Source organism: Erithacus rubecula (assembly GCF_903797595.1).
Source record: "Erithacus rubecula genome assembly, chromosome: 10".
NCBI lineage: Eukaryota > Metazoa > Chordata > Aves > Passeriformes > Muscicapidae > Erithacus > Erithacus rubecula.
The window spans coordinates 26,667,174-26,689,804 of record NC_136662.1 but is presented as its reverse complement, the minus strand read 5'-3'; the positions used below and the strand labels follow the sequence as shown (position 1 = coordinate 26,689,804).

General features: G+C 48.9%; 2 protein-coding genes across 9 annotated transcripts in view; both read right to left on the bottom strand.

Annotated features, from left to right (window-relative positions):
• Positions 1–84: 84 nt before the first annotated feature.
• SCYL3 (SCY1 like pseudokinase 3) lies at positions 85–15,462 on the bottom strand. The gene is made up of 14 exons (XM_079314625.1): positions 15,323–15,462; positions 12,155–12,423; positions 11,213–11,398; positions 10,455–10,568; positions 9,884–9,940; positions 9,100–9,202; positions 8,475–8,586; positions 8,044–8,121; positions 6,617–6,756; positions 6,144–6,331; positions 4,952–5,123; positions 2,966–3,109; positions 1,651–2,384; positions 85–523 (listed from the first exon to the last, which is right to left on the bottom strand). Exons 2-14 carry the CDS (start codon positions 12,317–12,319, stop codon positions 461–463), a joined length of 2,256 nt encoding a protein of 751 aa, XP_079170751.1. The 5' UTR covers positions 12,320–12,423; positions 15,323–15,462; the 3' UTR covers positions 85–460.
• Positions 15,463–18,248: 2,786 nt separating this feature from the next.
• Positions 18,249–22,631, bottom strand: part of KIFAP3 (kinesin associated protein 3) — a 67,358-nt gene continuing 62,975 nt past the window's right edge. For 3 of the 8 annotated variants that reach the window (XM_079314388.1, XM_079314390.1, XM_079314391.1), the window contains exon 20: positions 21,264–21,665. In XM_079314388.1, coding sequence (XP_079170514.1) covers positions 21,557–21,665 — 109 coding nt within the window. In that variant the 3' untranslated portion in view covers positions 21,264–21,556. Of the gene's footprint in view, positions 18,378–21,263; positions 21,666–22,631 lie in introns of those variants that run through there. The other 5 variants (XM_079314387.1, XM_079314393.1, XM_079314389.1 and 2 more) reach the window with 4 other exon arrangements.

Below are 22,631 nucleotides of genomic sequence, written 5' to 3'. Positions count from 1 at the left end.
TCTAAGGGCTTTATTTTTTCTGCTAAAGAAAGAAAAAAAGCCAAACAAGAAAACCAAAGGAAAAAGGCACATTAACCAAGAAACTCAGTGTGACTTTCATTTATTGTCAGCAGTTTTTCAGGGCAGGGGTGAGTTCTGGATCAATCTCCACCACTCTTGGCCTCCAGCAGCACATCAGCACCATCACCTCCATCACGCCGTCCTGTGGCCCGGAGCAGTGGCAGCCCCACAGCTGGGCCTATTGCTCGAGTGCAGGCTCACCCCTGCAGCTTTTGGCACAGACTGGGAAGGAGCATCCCTGGCAAGAGCTCAGGCCCCAGGGGATCTCGTGGCTTTGCAGCAAGTGCCTGCCTTGTGGCAAAAACAGTGCTGAGGTACTTTATCCATTGTACTGGGGAAGCAGCAACTCCTGTCACAGGATCCAACACACTATGAATTGCCTTGGTGTTGTTCAGAACTGTTACCAGTTTGTATCATCTTCCCAGTTCAACTCCTCTTCTTCACCCCAGCCTGTAGCTTCAGCCTAGAATCACATAAAATTATCAAGATTAAGGTATATGTAATGTACTTGTGTGCTTAGCACAGCCCCAGGAGCCAGGCAGGAGCCTGTGTGGTTTGGGATAGTAAAGCATTCATCCACTTGGCCAAGAGCCCAAATATGAAGTGTCAGTACTTCCAGCTTATGGTCCTAAAGAACTTTGAACTACAGGAGAAATTACCTTAAAGACAAAAGTAGATTTAAAAAGGAGTCTTAGGTTTTGGTTTTTTTACTGTTTGTATCAAACCTACTTCCATTAAAAAAGGCTGCCATACATTAGATAATTTCTTTCCCCACGAAAGAGCTTTTTTCTTGTTGTATTCTAAGTTTGATCTTGGCCTCCCCCCAAAATGGGATGGGGGTCAACAGTCACAGGACACTGTGCCACTTCCAAATGTCATAAACAACTTCAGTTTACAGCCCAGGCTCCTCTCCCCATACTCCCAGCTATTCCTGGGGTAGTTCTCTTGAGGCTGAATGAGCAAAACAACTTGAAGTCAACACCTATTTCCTAAAGGAGTTACATGTTCAAGTGGGAATGCTGCCTCCCCTCCTAGCAAACAGCAATGGTCTTTGGAGTCTCCCTGATTGGGCTACAGGGATTTATCTGCTTAAAGAAACCCCAGTTTTGTGGCCCTCCCCTGTGTCTCTGAAATAGAATAGCTGAAACATTTCTCTTTCATGAGAACAACACACCCAAAAAGCTTTACTCTGTAACCCAGAGGTTCATGTTTCCTAGACCTTAATTTACAATGCTATTGTGTTTTGCTAGAAGAGTCAGGAAAAACACTTCAGTCCTGAGCATTCTCTGTGCCTGAAACCCCTCCTGTTTGTGCACAGGACCATGTCTGCTCAGCAGCCAGGATCCAGCCTTGTTTCACCTGTCTGACAAACCAAAACCCTCCTTAACAAATCACAGGATTCCTGTATCCAGGATGCAGCATCACAGAGTAAAAGCTGGAGCTAAAATTCCTTAGTACTTCCAGTTGTGTACAAATGGAGCCCATTCCCTGTTTCCTTACAGATCTCTTTGCTTTACCTGCTGCCAGCTAAGATGCTGAGTGCTGGGGAGCCTCTCAGAACTGCAGTCACCTAAACCTCAAGCCTCTTACCTCAATCACATCAGCTGCTGCAAATTTGGATGAAAACAGCACAGTCTGGGAGGCACCTTCTCTGCTGGACACCCCACCCAAGTGGGTGGGAACAACTGCTTCTGTCCTTGCCTCAGGTAAAATCAAGAGGGAGGAAGAAGGTTTAATATCTGGGATCATGTCAGCAAACCAGTCCAGCTCAGGGTCGTGCACAGGTTTCTTCTTCACTTTGATCGTGAATTCTTCTCCCAGGCCAGACTCTGATGAAGACTTCAACCTTTCCTGAAAGGATTTTGGCAACACAGTTTCTCCCAGTTGTTCCTCATGGTCCCACTTGTCATTGCTCCAGCTGTTCCCATGACAAGACTTTGTGGGGGGACTCAGTCTGAGGCTTTTCAATTCTTTGCTCAGTTGATGGGTACCTGGCACAGGCCTTGGCCTTTCAGCTGCATCAGCCTGTGTCACAGTGGGGCACTTTCCTGAGGACAGTTTAGGACTGGGGCTCCTGGGTTCAAAGTCATCCCAAGGCTTCTCATCTACATCATGATCAGCAAAATAAGGTCCCACGCTGCCCTGCAGTTCCCGGGGCTGAATTTGAATGTTCACAGTTTTCTCAGTGTCCGTCTCCTCTGGCTCACTCCAGTCTGGCCACTCCTCTGCTGGCTTTTCTGAGGTAGTCTTAGAGCTCCTGCTGCTCCCCAGTGTATTAATGCTTCCAGGAATTCCATTCAGGGAGGGCTGAGTACCTTGCTCACCTGTGAAACACAAAGGTGTTACATACCCATTTAAAGAGAGCAAGTCAGGCAGAGATGGAGTTGTGTCTAAAACTTCTTGTCATTACAAGCACTACCTGGCCTGGGAACAAGCCAGTAACTGATTGGAAAGAAAGATCCTCTTGGATTAGAAAGCAGGGACACCTTCCTGCTTGCAAAGGAGGGAATTCACCTCAGAGCCCTAGGGCAATACAAGCTGATTGCTGATAAGCAACAGGTGACTGAGAAAAGGCCATGGAAGGAAACAGAATCAGCTTTGACTGTCAGAATGAGCTGACCTGTAAATCCAGAGTATCTGCTGGGCTGGGAGAGGGGTGAAAGCACAGCACAGAATCTGCCATAAGAAAACAAATTCAAATCCAGGCACCCAGTCTGTGTCTGTCAGCTTCCCAAAGAGCTATTCCTTTGGATATTAAGGACCACATTCCCCTTCCTTCACTGTTGCCTTCCTTGGTGCACTGAACCTTTCAGATCAGCACATGGAGGGAAAAGGCAAATCTTTTCACCATCACTGCATTGGTGAACACTAGATTTCTGAAAGGAAGCATTAGGGTACATTTTACCTGTCTTTGAAGGCAGGGGCCTGTCCTGTTGCACAGGAAGCTTCTTGCCAGGTGCATTTGCAGAGCTGGGGAATGAGCTGGGACTGCTCTTCAGGGGCCGAGAAGTTTGGTTTCTCTGATTGCTCACACCATGACTGGGGGAACCTGCCAGCATAAAGGGAAAGAAAGGACACAAGTCCACAAGGTGTGCTGTCACTCTGAGCTGAACTGCCTGCAGCACTGGAATGTTCTTTTTGAACAACACTGAGGCTTGGCACAGCAATCCAACAGCTGCACCTCCTGATCCATATATAACATAATACTCCTCTGTTCCTGCTGCCTGCAGCTCTTGCCAGTACAAAGTTATGGCAACTGTACATGGTCAGCTTTTGCTGACATGTCCTTTCAAGAAACACACAATGAATAAACTGATTAGGATCAGAGCAAATGCTTTAAAAATGCTGTTTGCCACCTGGCTGGATCCAAAATCCCAACTGCATCACAAATCCCCTGGTACCTCCCTTATACAAAAACACTGCACTCGCTCACAACAATTCCAAGCATAAGCAAATTCATGACACTACAGAAACCCCTTTCCATGCCTGGGCATGGGCACAGCAGCTTCCTCCAATGGGACTCTCTGCTCTAAACTGACTGCCAGCTGCCCTCATATCCCAGCCTGAGGTGAGGTGGGTGGTGGGCAGTCAAGTCTGTACATTGGAGCTGCCCAAGGCATGTGTATTTCCTTGGCCCAGTGATGATAGCTTAGCAAAGCACCTTGTTGCAATTCATTTTTTCATTTTTGGGAGCTGCAGAGTACAATCAGTGGTGGTGCTGGTTTGCCAACACCAGCCTCAGCTATTTGGGACCCTGCTGCCACCACTTCAGAATGGCACAGTTTGGGCCAGTGCTGCACTTCCTTCCACAGGGCTCATGTGTGTTCCCAGCCAGCTGTGCCTGCCTAGGCTAGGGACCACCAGTGCCACAAAGCCCAAGGGAAAGGACTGCAAAGAACACAAAGAACCCACCCCCTCCCCCAGCACCCTTCATAAAGGGCACATCCTTTGAGGGGCTTGACCAAACAGCTTGTTAAGCCTCATGTGCTCAGCTTTTGCAGATTGTCATTCACTGTTGAGGACAAAGGTGGGGTTTGTGTTGTTTACCAATAGTTAAATCAGATCTAATTTTAAGTATATTCTGAAAAATAAACCTGGTTTCAGCCTGCAATCCAAAGTGGTTTATTTACTGCAGTCTACTAAAATAAATAATGTAAAGAAACTAATGCAGTGAGCCATCCACAGATTTTAATGAAGGGTGGTAGCTGCCAGTACACACATAAACAGGAAGCAAGCACTTAAACTGATCTCTGTTGTGTATTTCACTTGGTATCTCTATGTCTAAAGTTGCACAGATGCTGACTTTTCCCTTGTTATAAACATTCTTAGTTTCAATATCCAGAGAAGCTTTCCCTTAGCACACTTGGTTCCAAGTTATCTAGCAGGTGCAGGGGCTACTGTCTTCACTTGCATTAGCTGGCAAGCCTCCAGAGAGCTGACAAAATAGGAAAGCTCGTATTCCTTTTCCAATCTATGAATAGAAATTGGAGGAAGAACATGAGATTTACTGCTTTTAAGAACAGGAAAACCAGAAGGAATATTAAAAAACAGCCTATACAAGTCCTTTAGAAAGGCAATGTAGTTTTTCCACAAAAGACACGCACATACACTATCTCCTTTACTTCCAGGGATTCTTAAATGAAAAAGAGGTTTCACTTTTTTCCCAATATATTTGGTACATTTAAAATACTTTTATATAACTCTTCTTCTGATATCAATTCTGTATCTACAAATAGCACCTAACTTAAAATCCAAGTTTGGCTGTAGATTAAGTTTTTGTTTTTCAATTAACCTGTCGCCAGGAACCAGATTAATAATGCAATGAATTCTGCCTACACTGCTTGGACAGAACAGGCAAGCATCCCAAGAACACTCTGACCGTATCTTTTACCTTCTGGGGAGATATCAGCAGTTTTCATGAAACTTGGTGCAGAGCTTTTGAAGATCTTTGTTCTTTCTCCACCTACAACCACCTCAGGCCCGAGCAGGGAGACGAGGACAGCCAGGCTGTGCAGGGTTATGGCCACGATGGAGTCACTGGTGTCCCGCAGGCCCAGCAGCACCTGCACCCACAACACACTGATGTCAGCACAGCAGAAAACTCTGCTTCTGCACTGCTTTCCTCTTCAACTGTTACTTTGGCAGCACATCTCATTTCTAATCCCCTACAGCTCTAAGTAGAGACTGGATGTTGTTTCAAAGCCTAAAATCAGCCTTCCAATTTGTACTACCAGTTAAATAGGGTGGCTGATCCCAGTGGGTGAATCAGGCTCTGTGCAACCTGACCTGGTGTTGGGTTGATGTGCCCAGCAATGTGTATCCTGTCACCATCTGCTGAGCCAGTTGGGGCAGTGACCCTGATCTCCTGGCACATATTATCTGCTAATGGGCCAGCTTTAAACCAGCTGGGGCAATCATCTTTATCTTTCCACAGCCCGTCCTCCCTCCAGGCAGATATCATCTGCTGCTGGCCCATTCAGTCCCACTGCATGACTGATAAAATTCCATCATCCCACTGGGAGATGCTCCAGCCAGGGGGAGCAGCCAAGCCTTTCCTACCCAGAGAAAAACTGAGATTTTGGACACCAAGGGACCTTCTTAACACTGGATTCCAGAGGAAAGCCAGACCTTTCCACATCATCCCTGCACCTTCAGAGGAAACTGCACCTTCTCCAGGAGCACTGCTCCAGCTGAACCACATCTGCCCCTGCAGGAGGATGCAGCCACCATTGAATGGGACTGCTGCCACCACCCTGACTGACTGACGGGTGTCAGCTTGGATTCTGACTCTGGCAGTGTTTTGGGATTGTTCTTTGTAATACTGCATTTCTATTGTAATTTTCCTAGTAAAGAACTGTTATTCCTAATTCCCCTATCTTTGCCTGAGAGCCCCTTGATTTCAAAATCATAATAATTCGGAGGGGGGGTGGTTACATTCTGAATTTCAAAGAGAAACTTCTGCCTTTATTGGCAGATAACTGTCCTTCAAACCAGGACACCCTTCAAGTCCCTTCTAACCCAAACCATTCAGTGACTCAGTGAAATCCCATGGATATACCCCCCATTGTCCTGCTGTCCTTCACCTGTGGCAGTATGATGTTCTTCAGCTCCTCCTGGGAGAACAGCTCGGCGTAGGCGTGGATGTGAGACAGCAGCACCATCCGCACGTGCTCCTCATGCACCTCAAACAGCTTCAGCAGCACAGGGATCACGTGGGCCTGGAACAGGGCTGGAGACAGCAGGCAGCTGGTCTGGCTCTCCCCACTTTGCTCTAGGGAACAGAGGGGAGGATGGGAAAAGGCTGCTTCCCCCACGAGAGACAGCTCACCCAGAAACTACTGAGTGCTGACACCTGGATCATTCCTAATTCTCCTCCCAGCATCAGCAGAGCAGTGCAAAGGAGGAAGCACAGGTAACTGTCCTTTCCAGTTCTGCCTGTTACAGTATTTGTTCTGCTTAGGGAAACACCACTATTCCCTTGATTCAATGAAACAACGGCTCAGTTCATTCCAAACTTGTCAGGAATAATTGTGATGAGGAAATATTTAAAGGTCACCTTTCTTTGGGCCCAGCAGATGAGGAAGAAAACTCTTGACAGCTACAGGTTCTGCAAACACGAGCTGATTGAGTAGGAGAGGCACCAGCCGTGATGCTATCAGCTCCTCTGACAAGCCAGCCACCCTGTCCAGCAGGAATCTGCATTCCAGGAGACAGCAATTAGTATCAAGGCAGCCTTCCATGCATTTTTGCCAGTTTTCCTTAATATCATTTTCCCTTCTTCCAGAATGTCCCACTGCAGCCTCTCCCTCTGTCTGCAGTCTGACCTACAGAGCCAGAAGCACATCCTGTAAAACCCCACACCCGGATCAGGGCTGGCACAAGCACACCCAGCTGGCACAGGAAGCTGCTGGGACATCAAACTGTGAAGAGCTACAGTCAAAACTGCAGCAGAGAGTTCTCCTCTCACTCCACACCCTGGGCCATCACAAGGATTTTCCTGCTGCTTAGGAAAAGGCTGTTCTACCTTCCACACAAGGGAAGTTTTCCTTACACATTTTGAAACCACCTCCATCTAATGAGGCCATCAGAGTACTGACTGGGTTTATGAGAGTTTAATTTTGTGCAACTGCTCTTGTCAGTCAGATTTAAATTTTTAAAATATTAATTATCAGTTACTGCTTTTTCTGTATGCTTGGAGGAGATCAAGAGAAGGGTGCACATGCTGTGAAAACCCTTCTGCCTGATAAAAGGCACTCCCCATCTTAAAGTGTTCATCCCCTCCCTCAGTAAACACTGCTGACACAGAGATAGTGAGAACCACTCTGAATGTTCCAGCTAAGGATCCCCATTCTCCTCTTACTCCCTCCAGTTATGCCTCAAACTAATGAAAAATAACTGATGTATAAAACAGGCAGGAAAACAGGTCTGTGAGAACACCAAGGCTCTTTCACATGGAAAAAGAAAGATTAAGTTTCTCCCCTTTTCAGGCCTAGTTAATGCCATGATTACTCAGAAGATTCCCTGACAAAAAATTCTTGGGGATCACAACAGTGAAATTGACTGCATAATGTTCCTACTGCAGCCAAGACATCCATTACAGGCAGCAGCTTTACTCTTGGCACCACATGATTAATTCACCCAGCAAGTCTTACTGCAAACTCTCTCACTGGAGCTGCATCACTCTGGAGGCTGGGGAGCATCAGGCTGATGCAGAGCCCAGCAGGGACTGCTCCTCCCAAACACCAAACCAGTCATGAGGAACTGGGAAACAAGAGGTGAAGAGTTTCCTCTTTGATAGGAGTCTTACTGTGGCTGAGGTACTCAAGGTGTTACAGAGTGAACAAGGTTCTGCCAAAGCCACCAAATCTGCCACCTAAGGAGTACCTTTGGCCAGGAGCCTTCCCAGGTCTCCCCACAATCCATTTGCAGAATGCTTTATTATTCTGAAGTAAAAAACTTCCACATTACAGTTCCTTCACTTACTTGAAAAATTCCGTTTTCTCCTCCTCAGACTTTAGTGTTAAGGTCTTCAGAAAATTCACAACTTCCAGAAAATCATTCCTAAGTGCAAAACCAAAAGCTGTCAAGTGCAATTCTTACTGATGCTTAAACCACCTAGAGTGAAGAGACTGTAATGCCCCACCATTCTTTTAGATGAGAGAAAAAAGATAGAGGGGCCCAAGTCAAATGCTGCTGAATCACGAGGGCCAGCAAGGAGGTGATACCTGAAGGCTGCTGCTCAGCACCTCTTTGGGAGGGCTGGTAACTCCTCCTTAATTTAAGGAGCCTCTTTGTCAAAGATCCCTGCAAGAGGCAGAGATTAAGCCTGCACTCCCCTCCCACCTTCACAAAACTGATGCTTTGCAAAACAGAAACAAGCAGTACCAAGACAGGCCTGATATTGCTGTCCTTACCTGAAGAACTCGTGAGACAGTAAGCTGGACAGTGGTGGGCGACACTTTGGGTCTGGGTTCAGCAGTGTACAGTGCAAGGTTTGCTGAAAGCTGGAGAGAATATCTGCTGAAACTGAAATCCAGAGCACCTACAGTTAGATTTCTCTCTCCACACTGAACAAGGTATGTTCAGGAGTCCTCCACCACCCCACCAATTGACTTTTAGCTCTAATTGATAGCAGAAGTGCAAAAGGAAGGGGAAAACAGCATTTCCATTTCTCTTCCTAACCTGCCTGGCTACTGGGCCTCCAAGGAGTGCTACTGATCTCCCAGGAAACTTCCTGCTGCCTCTGTGCTGGAAGTGGCAGTCCCTGCTCAAGACCCACGTGCCACAGCCACAACCCCTGGTAGGTCCAGAGCAGGTTTGGGAGTGCTCCTGTCACAGACTGGTGAGCTCCAGCCACATCTGACACATCCCCACAGGAAAAGGGGAACACAGGAAAAGCCAAGGTCTGCAAACAAACAACACCACTGGCCACTGAGCCCACAACACTCCTGCCAGCTGCAGCAAAAGGTGAAACATTCAACCACACAAGGAATGAACCACAGGGCTGTCACCAGCAAAATAAACCAGTGTCATTCTCACCCTGATCATTGAGAACTGTCAGGAGATTCTCAACTGTTGTCCCAAATGCGTAGGCGTCCCTCGCGTGCCCGTAGCTGCTGGGCAGGATTTTGAAGTCTGCAGACTGAAAACAAAACAGAACAAAACAAAACAAAAGAAAAAACAGCAAATCAGGAGCTTATGAAATATGTGATGTTTTCCATAAGCCTTTATTCCCACTCCCCACCATATACACTCTCCAGTTCTTTTTATAGCACCAAAGCTCCACTGTACGAGTATTATGCTAAAAAAACCTCCACAGGGGAATTTATAACCCAAAGGAGCAACTCCACGATGATGGAACAACTCCCTGATGAATGGAGGCAGTCAACAGCTTTCAGCATTTCTATGGAAACAGGCAGTAATTAGAGAGCAGAAGTGTGCTCCTCCAGCACAAGCAGCTCCAAGGATTCTCAGCAGCTGGGAAGTGACTAACAGGTAAGGAAAAGGCTGTGGCGAGAGTTACACAACCAGGAGCCACAGTGATCTAGGTAATCTCAGCAACTACTCTGTTATTTTTGCAAAACTTTGGTGATTTAGAACCAACACAAAGCGTTTGAAAAGTACTATTACCTGTGCCCAACACCATTCCCAAACCAGGGATGGGACACAGGAGGGCCAAAAGGAACAGAGGTAACCTCAGATGTTATCCAAGAGCCACTTCCATTAGCCATTTAGACATGAGGAAATACAACATGAATGTAAACGTATTTCCTGCCCATGTTTTTCTAGTGTGGCACAGGAAGCTCCCTGAGCTGTCACTCACCATCTCCTCACAGGGGATGCACGACTGGTCTCGCACTGACTTCACATGGCAGAGGAACTGCAAGGACAAGAGGGGCCATGAGCTGCCTGCCTGTCCCCTCAGTGCCAAGCAGCACAGCAGGCTGTGCCCATGGGCCAGGGCTGTGCCCCTGCCCCTTCTGCTGGCACCCAGGGCTGCAGAGATCAAAAGAGGAATTGTTCTTTCTGCTACCAAGCAATGAAAATGCTAAGGAGGCATTTAAACTATTTTCCTTAATGATTCGTTTCAACCTGCATCTTCCTGCTCTTTTTTTTGTTTATTTTTGTAGCAGTCCAGAAGGGCAAAGATTTCTCACTCTCCAGCCAGAAGTGTCCCTTAGAAAAGTAGCTTATTAATTTGTGTAGACATTTTAGTTTATGGTTATGGTGTCCCTAGAGCAAAGATTCAGGACAGAGCTGGAAGTGAGCCAACACATTTAATGGCAAATCCAGCTAAGTGGAAGGACTTGGACCTTCACATCCATAGATGGCCAGATTCCACAGGCCAGGAATCCTCCCCTGGGCAACCAGGGTGCACTTGGCTTGGCTCTTACCTCTGGGGTGGCTTCACTGAATTTACAGACTGTTTCCATTCCTCCCAGCTTCCAGTGCCCATCCTCACTCACAAACACAGATGACAAACAGACGTTGTTATGTGTTAGGTTTCCCTAAAACATAAAAAAAAAAATTAGTAACTTGGGGGACAGATGAAGATGCAAAATCTTAATCAGCACTAATTAGGTGCTGCAGGGGGCTGAGGGAAAGCTGCCAAAAAAGCACACAGTTCCTCTGGGATTTTGTAGGTGACCAGTAGGTGCCAGGCAGGAGGGCCAGGGTTTTGGAGCACACAAAGCCCTAATTGTCACAGCCCCTGCAATGCAACTGTAAATCCAGGAAAGTTCTCCAGCTGTGAACACAAAAGCCCAGAACTACAGTCTGAGCTGGGATTTACCTGCAGTCCTGGGCAAACACACAGGGCCCAGACAGGGCAGCACTGACACCCATCTCTAGCATGGGGCAGCAGCTGTAAACAAACAGCAGTGGGAACAATCCCCTTTCCCTAAAGCAAGAAGGGCTACAAGCAGATCCATGAACTGCAAACTGCTTGCTCCCTCATTTCCACATCTTCAATTGCTGTTCCTCCTCCAAAGCAGCCAGGTTCAACAGTTTCAGCCTACAAGACCTGTAGGGCACCTGTCTGCCTTTTTGGGAGGCACCAGCAATGAGTCACCCAGACAAGCCCAGGTACAACGCTCTCCTGTCACACTCCCTCCATCTCCCACCAGAGCCCCATGCTGCCAGGGGTTCCTACCCTGTCATGGAGGAAGATGAGTGCCAGCAACACATCGTAGATCCCTGCACAGATTTCTGCAGCAGAGAGTGTCTGCAGGACGATCTCCAAGGGCCTCACCCGCTCTGTAACCAGGTGGATCCCGTTTGCTTCCACGGTGCACGAGAGGAAGCGCAGAAGGCAAGGGTGGCGCAAAGTTTTCAGGTGCTTCCAGAAACAAAGGTGTGTGTTAGACCTCCTCTGAGGCATCTCCTCCACAGCAGAGCTTGGTCCTGCCCCCTTAGCCGTGTTTTCTCATGGTTCAGACAGCCCATCCCTGCTCCTCACCAAGCACACTGCAAACTTCCTCACTCAGACTGCACAACTTTTTATATTTTATAGTATACTGAAACAGAATCATACAATGGTCTGGGTTGGAAGGACCTAAAAGACCATCTTGTTCCATCCCCTTCCACTATCCCAGGTTGCTTCAAGCCCTGCCCAGTCTGGCCTTGATAATTCCAGGGACTCAGGAGGAGCCACAGCTTCTCTGAGCAACCTGTGCCAGAGCCTCACCACCATCACAGAGAAGAATTTCTTCCCAATATCCAATCTAAACCTACACTCTCTCAGTTTGAAGCCATTTCCCCTTGTTCTTGTCTCTCCATCTGTCCTGTATGCTCCCTGCTGGCACTGGATGGAGAAAATCTTACACTAAGTAGAAGTCTTACTCATAATAAATATGGGATTCACCAAAGAAAGGCCCTGACGTGTATCTGCAGGAGGAGGCAGCACCCTGCAAAGGCAGGCAGCACTGCAGCATGCAATGAACTCTGCAGCTGCCACCCCGTCTGCCCCACGGCCAGGCTGGCTCCCACCTTTTCTCCTGCCCTCACTCCCAAGGGTTTGGCCCCTGTTAACTGATTCCCATGCTGCACAAGAGGAGGGAGAGGTGTGGGGCGTGTGGCAGGCACAGTGCAGTACCTTGGCAGCTTTATTGACCTTCTCCTCGTTCTCCCGCTTGTACACGAACACGGAGGCGAGTTTGCCATCCTGCAGCACGGCCGGGTAGAGGGTGTGGCCGCTGGGCAATGTGAAGGGCGTCTCCTCCAGGCTGTAGCTCTTCAAAGCACTGTTCTCCGAGCCCATCCCTCGCTGAGCTGCCCTCCCCACCACGAACAGGCTCTGGCTGAAGGAGGAGTTTCTTTGGGCAGCTTCAGTTCCAGCTGTCCAGTTCACATTCAGAGCATTTTCTGCAAAGCACGGAACAGGCATGAAGAATCTCCTCCTGCCAGTATCCTCTCCTTGACTTTAAGGACAAGAATAAAATCCCCAAAGTTTACTTTGTAAAGGGAACCCAGTGTCCACAAAAGGTTTGGGTCAGCAGCTCTCACGGTGGGGCTTGGACTGCACTGGCACCTGTGCCAGGATCAGCACCAGCTCTGAGCCAGTGCAGCTGATCCCTGACCCGGCTGCCAAGCTGAGAGCCACCAACACCCCAGGCACACTGACACCCACCCCCAGGGTCTGACTGACACTAAGCACAGACAGCACTCAGGAAATGTGACTGCCACTCCACAAGGAGCCTCTGGCCTTCTTAAAAACACCACTCCCCAGTTCTGCAAGCCAGAGTAGATTTCAGCAAAGGAGGAATGATTTCAGGAGGTTACCTACAGCCAGGTACCTCCTCCAGCAGCATGTTTTCCCCCTTGATTACCTTCTCTCCATGTGACAAATATTCCTTCTGCCTGCCAACCCTTCCTTCCTCCCACAGCCGTCAGGAAGAGGCTGACACAGATTTCTGTGCCATTTCCTCACATGCAAAACCAGTAAAACAAACACACTGATTGCAGAGGCTCTTTTGGAAAACACTGACCCAGCACATGCTCTGTCATCAGGCTGTGATCACAGTCCACAGGCAAGACCTGAACCTGTCTGCACATAGGAACAGCAAACCTTCAGCAGGAATCAGAGGGAGAGAGCAAATCCTCTGCATTCAGGAAAAGTGGGGGGAAAATTGCCCACCCCCAAGCTTGGTTTGATTTTTTTGTAACTGGAGAATTGCTTTATTGTGGTTGTTTCCAGCCACGACCTGAGGCCTCAGGAAAGCAACAACACAGGAGTCTCCCAGCTCCCCAGCACAGCTGCTGCTCTGGCCCCTCACCTGTGTCTCCAGTTAGGTCTGCACAAGCCCTGAGGTCAGAAGTGCTCAGGGCCTTTGGAAAGGGAGCTGGTCTGTTACAATTTCCAGGCTCCTTTAATGCTCCAGGGGGTACAACAACCCCTGCAGCCAGAAATGGTGGGAAGAGGGGCTTTCAGTTGAGCTTCTGAGTCCTGATCCACCTAAAATCTAAACTGAATTAACTACAGAACTTGCAGCTTCCTCATTCTCTCCCCTCTGGTGTCAGGCATGAATCTGCACCTTTTCAGCACTGATAAGCTAAAGGGAACCTTTAAGACATAAAGGGGAAGTTATGGAAATCTAAATTGCAGCTTCCCAGCACTACACAGAGGGGGCTGACAGGTAAAAAGGAAACACAATGCAGCAACAGCACACAGCTCTAAACTGGATTTTTTTTTTTTTTTTTTTGTGACCTCCCTGGCACACAAGCATTCACACTGCCCCCATAGAGAATATTGTCCAGTCAGAACCTGGCAGCTCTGCCCTGGCTGCCCCAGGATATCCCTCCTCACCTGTGTGCAAGGCACCAGCTGCTGCTCCTGGGCACAGCCAATGCATTTCTCTGCACTCTGCTCTTCCCAGCTGTGCCTCACTTAGTTGTTCTACCTCGATGATTTCTCACTCAGATTTCACTCAGGACACCTGAATATCTGGGCCGACCTGATGTCTCAGGTTCCTCCAAATGGACATGGACATATTTGGCTTCAGAGACACATTTCAGGAACAGAACCCTAGAATGGTCTGGGCTGGAAGGGACTTTAAAAGCTCATCTCATTCCACTCGGGCAGGGACACCTTCCACCATCCCAGCTGCTCCAAGCTCTGTCCAACCTGGCCCTGGACACTTCCAGGGATGGGACAGCCTCTGCCAGGGCCTCCCCACCCTCACAGGGAAGAATTCCTTCCACACACCTCAAATAATTTTCCCCAGGTTCAATTTGCAGCCATTCCCCCCTTGTCCTGTCACATTTGCTGATGCAGAGTCCCTCTCCAGCTTCCCTGGAGCCCCTTCAGACACTGGAAGGCTGCTATGAGGTCTCCATGCAACCTTCTCCAGGCAGAACAACCCCAGCTCTACCAGCCACAGGGGAGATGCCCCTTATCAACCTCATGGCCTCCTCTGGACTTGCTCCAACAGTTCCATGTCCTTCTCATGCCGAATATTGTAGCACCAGAGCCATCCTGGTGCTGTGCTCCAGCTGAGATCTGCTGCACTGTACCACAGCCAGCTGCAGACACAGCCCCCTCTCCAGGGCAGCTCCTCTGGCCATCAAACACGGAGCCTGGCACCCCGAGCTTCCCAGATTCTTTTATGGCTATTGAAACTCCAGCTGGCAAAGAGGTCTATGCCCAGGTGTGGCTCCCCAGAGCCAAAACAAACCATTACTCACGCAACTGTGAGTTAAGAGCATTAACCCTTTTGTATCTTATTTTCAACACATTACAAACATGAACGTCAGACGTTACACAGAACACCCAGGGATAGAGGAGCCCGGCAGGGAAAGCCAGAGGGATTGATAGCTAAGGACATTGTGGATTTGCTAGCAGAGAGAGGTGGAATTTCCACGGCGCTTCCTTGCGGAGTGAGAGCCGGCCGCGCACAGGGTGCTCAGCAGGAACAGGCAATGCGCGGCTCTCGGCGCCCTGCCCGCCGCCTCCCCCGGCACAGCCTCCTGCGGCTGCTCCCAGCGCTGCCGGGGCTCTGCTCCAAAGGCAGAGCTCCCCCAGCGTGACACCTCCAAAGGCACGAGCCTCAGGCAGGTACCAGCCGGATCCGGGCGAAGGCAGCTCGCTCCGGCACCGGGCAGAGCGCGGTCCAACACACCCGGGCTGCCCGGGAGCGGCACAGCCAGAGCCCAGCAGCGCAGCCCGCGCTCGCACCCCAGCGGGGCTGCCAGGGCCCGGCCGGCCCGTCAGACCCCATGGCGGCCCCGACAGCACCCTCGGCCCGCCCGTGCCCGTCCCGCTCACCTGTCCCCGCCGGGCCGGGGATGCCGGTGCCGCTGGGCCCCGCCGGCCGCTCCGCCCGTCCGTCTGTCTGTCTGTCCGTCTGTCCTTCCGCCCGGCCGGCCCGGCCCGCCTCGCGCGCCCCCTGCCGCCCGGCGGCCGCACCGCGCTCAGCGCCACCGCCCGCCGCCATTTTGGGTGAGGGCGGCTCCGGCCCAGACACCTCGGGGGCCGCGGGGCTGGAAGGAGCGTGCGGGATCAGCCAGGCCGGCCGAGCGCCCAGCACTGCCGCTGGAACCGCTAAACCCGCTGCACCCGCACCCTGGGGGTCAGCCAGGATCGGCGGGGCTGGAAGAAGCGTGCGGGATCATTCCCGCCAGCCGAGCGCCCAGCACTGCCGCTGGAACCGCCTCCTAAACACCTCCGGGGATGGTGACTCCAGCACCTGTTCCACTGCCTGACCACCCTGTGATTTTCTTTTCTCTGATATCTAATCTGCATCTCCCCTGTCTCAGCTGGGCCATTTCCCCTTGTTCCGTCACTGCAGGCCCGGCAGAGGAGACCGGCCCCGCCTGGCCGCAGCCTCCTGCCCTGAGCCCGCTCCCAGCTCATCTCCCCAGGGATCTTTTGCAGCCCCTTGATGAGCCTTGTTGCCCTTCTTTGCACACGCTGCTGCCCCCCAATGTCCTTTTGAAAAGATGTTTTTGAGCATCCTCGCCCTCGCCGTGCCCTGCTCAGCCCGGGCCGGAGCGAGGCAGGTGGTCTGACACTCCCGCGTGAGGGGATCCATTTAACGCCATTAAAACTAATTGCTCTCCGTGCTGCGGCCTGAAGCGGCTCCGGGGAGAGATCGCACCGGAGTGTTTTGGCCGGCGGAGCGAAGGTTGAAAGGAACGGCTCCAGAGCGGTGGGAGGTCTGCGCTGTTCACACGCCGCTCTCCCCTCGCCCGTGTTATTCCAGCTTCCTGCAGCGCCAGCCCGGCAGGATGTGGTTTGCTCAGAACGGCAGCGCAGCCCAGCCCTGGCCTCGTCTAGACGCAGCTTTAATGGCCAGGGCAGTGTTTAACACAGGTGGTCTGAGCTGTGCGAGCGCCTTGGCTTCCTGCCGTAACTCAGCTCCGCGAGTTGAACCTGCGCTGGGTTTTGTGCTGTCAAATCCAGCACGAACCGTCTATGGTGTTGTAAGGAAAATTAATCCACAAACACCAGAGGTTTGTGTCCAAGAAGGAGACAGAGGAGTCCTTTTTGCTTTATTGGAATAAAGGGAGAGGCCATGGGGCATTCCCCTGGGATCTCTCAATTTTTGGAGGACACAGCCTCCTTTTATCCCAATTTCCCAGCTGCTTTTCCCTCTTTCTTTCCCCATGGGCTGAGGTACTTGAAAGGCACAGACTTCCCTGAACACCTGATACCTGAGATTCCCCTCTAATGTACAACCCTTCAATTTAATTTTTAATTCTTACGCAATTCATAGTTTTTCCCTGTTGCTTCTTTCATCTTCTGATATCAAATCTCATTTACCAGCAAACCTGCAGATTGTAAAGGCAAATCTCTTTTCCCATTCACCAGTCAGTGGTATCCATCCCATTGTTTCTTTTATCTCTCAGTGCTGACTTTATCTACCAGCAGATCTACAGCTTGTTTGTAAAGTCAAATGTGACATTCCCCTCAGTGTGTCCTTTAGCTTTGCCCACTCCATTTCTAGGGAAGCCTTTCAGTGCTTGGACAGACAGATGACAGACACAGGGAGTGCTGGGCAGCGCCTCACCAATGCCAGAGCTCCCTTCAGCACGGCTGAAGCTCTGCTCCCTGCACAGCAAAGGGATTCCAGTCTCAGATCCACACCCACACTCGGCTCAGCTGAGCCTCCCCAACTGCTCAGGCGAGGGAGGAGAGAGGATTTCTCCTGATTGTGGCACATCAGGGTTAACATCCCCATGCTGGGAGGAGTCTGCTCCTCTGGCAGGATATGCTGGATCACCTGGGACTTCTTAAAAAAAGAAATATGATGGGAGGAGCAGGGTGCAGAAAAGTAAAATGGGCCACAATATGATATATGTAGTATGTCACACATTACAGGGTAATGTAACACACACAGGACCAGAAACTAAATAAAGTTCAGGTACATCACTTCTATCTGCCAAAGGCAGGAAAGATCCAGAGGTTTTGGCCCAAATGGGACAGACACCCAAAAAGATCCTGGCCCCAAAGTGCAAACTAAGGGGAACTCTGAACATTAGTCACCAGTTTATTCAAGGGGCCAAGTGTGGGTTTGCATGTCCTGTGTGTTTGTGGCAGGGCAAAGGGAGAAGGTCAGAAGCTGAATAACTGGAGGCAAAGATAACTTAATAAGCAACAACTGATTTCTACTCACAGCCCTTGGCTCCAGCTTCAGGCTGTGGTGTGATTCATGTGGCTGTCAGGAAGAAATTGCAAACTTTGGCTGTTCTGCACCATTTCTGGTGTGTTTCCTTTGCTGGGCTCTCTCTGGAGCAGCATTCCTTCCCTTTACCTGCTTTTCCCGAGTGATTCCATCGTTCCACACAGGCTGAAGTAGCACTGAGGGGTGTGTCCTGCTCAGGGCCCTGTCACCAGGGGCTGCACAAAATTCCCAGCTGGGCTTCTGCCCCCAGACTTCACCCTTTGCCTTTCCTTAGCACATCCAACGTGGGCTTCTCCAGAGAACAACCCAGAATCTGATCAGGGAGGTGTGAACCCCTCTCCATGTCTTCCAAGGGCAGAGGGAAAAGCTAGAACCAGCTAGTCCCACTCCTGCATGGCCATGTGAATTAACAACTACAGCACAGAAGCTTTTTGCTTCCAATGGTATTTCTCAATAAACACAAGTGGGTTTCTTTTGTTTGTTTGGGTTTTTTTAGGGGGCAGGGACCCCAGCATATTTTTGCAGCTCTGGAAAAGTCCATGTTTTTATTCAAGGGGGTATCCAGATCAAGTGGCTGCAAACAGCACCTTGTGACTATGAAATCCATGCAGGGGAGTGCAGTCCTCCTCTGTCTGTGCAGCTCCAACATCTCCCTAGGCACCTCAGAGCTCTTCCAGAAAACCCCAAAACCTTAACCTGAAGGGAAGAATGAGCAGATCACAAGAGCTTACAGGGTGACAGGAATTGCACCAGGAAGCAATTTGTGTATTTCATGGTTTCTGAGGATGGTCACAGGAGGATTGGAGGTTTTGCCATTCTCAGCCTCTGGCTATGAGTGGACAGCTGAGCTTACCAGTGCTGCACTGCAGGAATTCCACTGCAGAACCTGCCAGAGGGGCCCAGAACCTCTTGTATCTAAACAGAGCTTGTCCTGCTTATTCCAGAGGAAGATACATCTTGTTCCTGTTTCATTTAATCCAGAGTGGATAAAATTAAACAGAATCACGGCAGTCTGATTTCAGAATGAAATGCACATGTTAAACTGTTAGCAGACAGCTCCACACCCCCTGGATATTTGAAAGACCTTGAATCAGGCCCTCCAGGAGCTCTCAGGGAAGAGGATATTTGTTTACTTTTGCTTTCCCCCACCCTGTTGCCCTGGAAAGCTCCTAAGTGTTGGTGTAGTACAAATAATAATTTAACACAAGATCTCAGGCAGCTGCATGGAGCAGATTGCTCCTAGAAATGAGCCTGTCCATCTGCACAAAGCCTCTCTAATAGCTACCAGACGTAGGAGCTTCTCAGCCATTGCTTATTTCATTGTGCTATTAACTTTACAGCCTAATTATATCTAAAACACTTGCCTAACCAAACTCATTAATTAATTAGCAGCGGGCTGGGAAAGAGGATGCTCCTAGGATGGTCTGGGATTTGCTGCTGTAGGGAAGGAAAAGAGGAGCTCTACAAACCAGGAAAAACAGGACAAAAGCTGCAGAAGTTTCTAGAAGCAAGCAGATCCCTCCTCACCCTGTTTTAGCCAGGGACTGAAACTGTAAAATAGAGATAATTAAACAAGTCAGACTCTCCTGTCTTCCTCTGACACCCACAGGAAATGGGATATAGATTGAAAAGTCTATGTGCTCCTATCTTTTTTCCCCTTTCTGGCTCAGGAACTGTAATTAAAAGGAAAATCAGCCTTTCTCCTGCCTTGAAAGTGCAGTGGCACAGCTGGTTTTCATCTTGGCAAGCAGGCTCTGTCCTCAGGCTACCAAGTGCTGAGTAATTTTTACCAAGCTCTGTTTGCAGATAAATGATGTTCTTCTCTTAGCTGCTGCCAGGCAAAGCTACAAATACTTGATCTTTTATTCTTTTCCCATAAACTCCCAACATTGAATACTAAAAATGCAGCCAGAGATTTTTTCCACTGCCATTTATTCTCAGCATGGTCACAACTGTATTACAATTACACACACCCACCCTTCACTGGAGCTCCATTGCAGCTCCTTGTTAACCTGAAGCTTCCAATTAAAGGCTCCTTCAGTTTCATTGATAGTTTGCATATACTCCAAGGACCCACTTCATTTGGTTTTTCCCTCAAAACACATTCCATGAGAAGGGCAACTGCTTTAAATAACTTCACACTAATTTCTGGAAAAGCCTGACGAGCGAATGCCAGTCTCAGAAGAAAAGCCTGAGTGTGCAGTTTGGGGAATTTCTCTCAAAGCTGTAACTGTAAAAATATCTGAAAGCTTTTGACTAAACATAGCACAACCTCTGGGCAAATCCAGTGTGGGCTCAGAACAAAGGAAAGAATCTAGAAAGGTAAAACACTGAAAACCCATTAGTGTAGTTCAACTTTTCTGCCATGATTCTTAGTGAGGTGGCACCTGTTTTAAGAAACTGTGTAAAAATTAGTTAAAATGGTAGAGAAAATAATTTTAAAAATACTACTTAATCTTGGCAACACTGTTCTTCCACCTACCTCCAGTGAGAGAAGTCCTGAACAAGAAGCCAGCACAGGGAGAGGGCTGAAAACTGCTATGAAATACCATGGCTAATTTTAGACTCATTTCCAGTCATGCAGCTTGAAACACAGGGAGTAATGGTGCTCATAAAAGCACTTGCACACTTTGTAAAGATAACACAGGATTTCAAAACAATTTTTATTTCAAAGTATTTCTGAAGTATAAGACTAAGAGTTTGTCAGATTCCCCAAACAATCCCATGCCTTTGAAGATCACCTTCCCAGTCTTACATAATTCCTGGTGCCTGGGTTTGTCAACTTTCTGTTTAAGCCATAAAGGAGGGAGGAAGAAGGAGAACAAATCTGCTAATCAATAGGCATTAACAGAAGAAAAATGAGGTAGAGGTAACTTTTCTTTTAAAAAGTGAAAATTTGAACTGCTGCCTTGGTAGCTGTGGCAGAGGGGGCATTATCATTCCTTTCTTCTGTCTGTGACAGTGGGCATGCACAGCTGAAGAACAGCTTCAGCCTGAATTCTGTTTGCAGGTTGTTTCAAAACATGACATAAAACAATCACCACACTCAGAGTCCAGCAGGAAGAGGACTCAGCTGCTCACTGATCCCTGCTTAGATCCAGCTTAAACCCCAGAAGAGAGCAGGACAGCATGGATTTGTGTTTCCAGACAGAGAAGCTGGGGAAAGGCTTCTGGATTCTGAACCAAGGTACAATGTTTCCTGCTCTTGCTGGCCCTCAGGATGGATGTGGCTGTCTTCTCTCAGCCCACAGAACTCTGTTTAAACACTAGGCTAAAGGTATTCTGTTGTGTAGTTTCTAATTTTAAGTGTTTTCAAGCATTTAAAATAGACTGTAAATGTCTGAAGCTGCAGGGGAGTGAATCTGTGCCATCTTTCCATTATTAAAGTGTTCAGACCCAGGACTGGACTTTGGTCCAATCTATGTGTCAGGGCAGTGCCAGGAGATGCTGGGGCTTAGTGGTGTTCTGTGCCTGAAATGTGAGAGGGAACCAGTCCATGTTAAACACACTGCACATGGAGCACTCTTCTTAAGTGCCTTGTAAAACACACAAAACATTGGTTAGAAACACATTCACCACTGCTGACCACACAGGTTTTTGTATTTAATAGAAATTAAATTAGTAGCTTAATATACATAATGTGACACTTTCCAGTCCAGTAGTTTCCAATTCCTGCTTTCAAATCACAGTTACTGTACAAAAATAACGATGAAGAGCAACCAAAGAGTAAACACTGTCACTAACACACCGGACCCAGACAGGCTAAATTTCTGTGGAGCTACACATGCCAAAGGATACAGAGCTGAGCCATGGTGGTGCAGACATGCAGGAGCAGGAGCAGGGCAGGGTGCTGAGGCAGGGGGCTGAGGCAGGGCTCACCGTGCCCCGTAGCTGTAGTAGAAGGGCTCGTCTGGCCGGTAGCCGTAGGCGGTGGCCGGGCGCCCGGGAACCCCCGTGCTCTGCCCAAACCCATCCACTGCAATGCTGCAAAAAACAAGGAGACAAACTCCAGGGGCTTGTATGGGATGGAAGGGACACACACCACTGCTGGTGGCTTCAGCTTCTCCTGCTGATGCCTTTTTAGGCTTACCTAAAAACAGAGGCCAGACAAAGTCAAGGGGATAAAAAGCGGTTATATTTGTTGAAGGGCTTTCATTTGGGCTGACAAATCCCCCCCAGAGGCCATACCCAAGTCACAAGTTTTCACATTATATAAGTTTGGTCTATTTGCATACTGGGGGTTAATCTTCATCACAGCTTCAGGTAATGAAGGTCATTTACCCCCCAGTCTGCTCCCCCCAACTTACTTCTGTTTCCATCTCCCAGTGTCCTTGATTCTAGGCCTAGAGAAGAATTGTTGTGTCTGACCAAAATGGAAGAACAGCAGCTCACACTGGATATGGAGATGGAGTTATACACTGAAGAACTGCAGGACTGCAAATAGATTAAAAATATACAAGCTAAAATCCTAAGGCATCACTGCCACAGAGATGGTTTTATAAGGAAACCTTGCCAGCTGTGTCCCCTTCTGGACACCACTTCCCTGGTAGGAAAAGAAATGCTGCAGAGACATCAGTGCAAGTCCAATCAGGGAAAGGCTTTAAGGTGCAAGAGGAATCCCAGGAGAGCCAGTCTTCTCCTCCCTCCCTCAGATTAACTAGCCAAGCACTTTACTTCCATGACTCAGTGTCTCCCTCTGTACACTGAAGTTACCCTGTCCTTCAGGCTTCTGGCAGAACCTGTTGTAACCCTGCCCTACACAGCACATCTGAAGTGTCATTCCCTGCCTTCAGTCCATTTCTGAGGTGTATGGAGAACATCAGCTAAAAGTGAATATATGGTCAAAGATGGTGCTTCTGGTGGGATACAAGACCAGCAGCCAAATGGCAGAAGGAATTAATCACATACTGAAAAGCTATGTATTAATGAGACAGAATAATTATTTTTTCA

Excerpts from the sequence above, each read along its gene's own strand:
- SCYL3 (XM_079314625.1), bottom strand. The coding sequence starts at position 12,319 with ATGGGCTCGGAGAACAGTGCTTTGAAGAGCTACAGCCTGGAGGAGACG. Across the intron at positions 8,587-9,099 it reads GACAGTTCTCAATGATCAGG|TTTCAGCAGATATTCTCTCC; the intron begins GTGAGAATGACA and ends TCTGGATTTCAG. Across the intron at positions 3,110-4,951 it reads TGCTGATATCTCCCCAGAAG|GTTCCCCCAGTCATGGTGTG; the intron begins GTAAAAGATACG and ends TTATGCTGGCAG.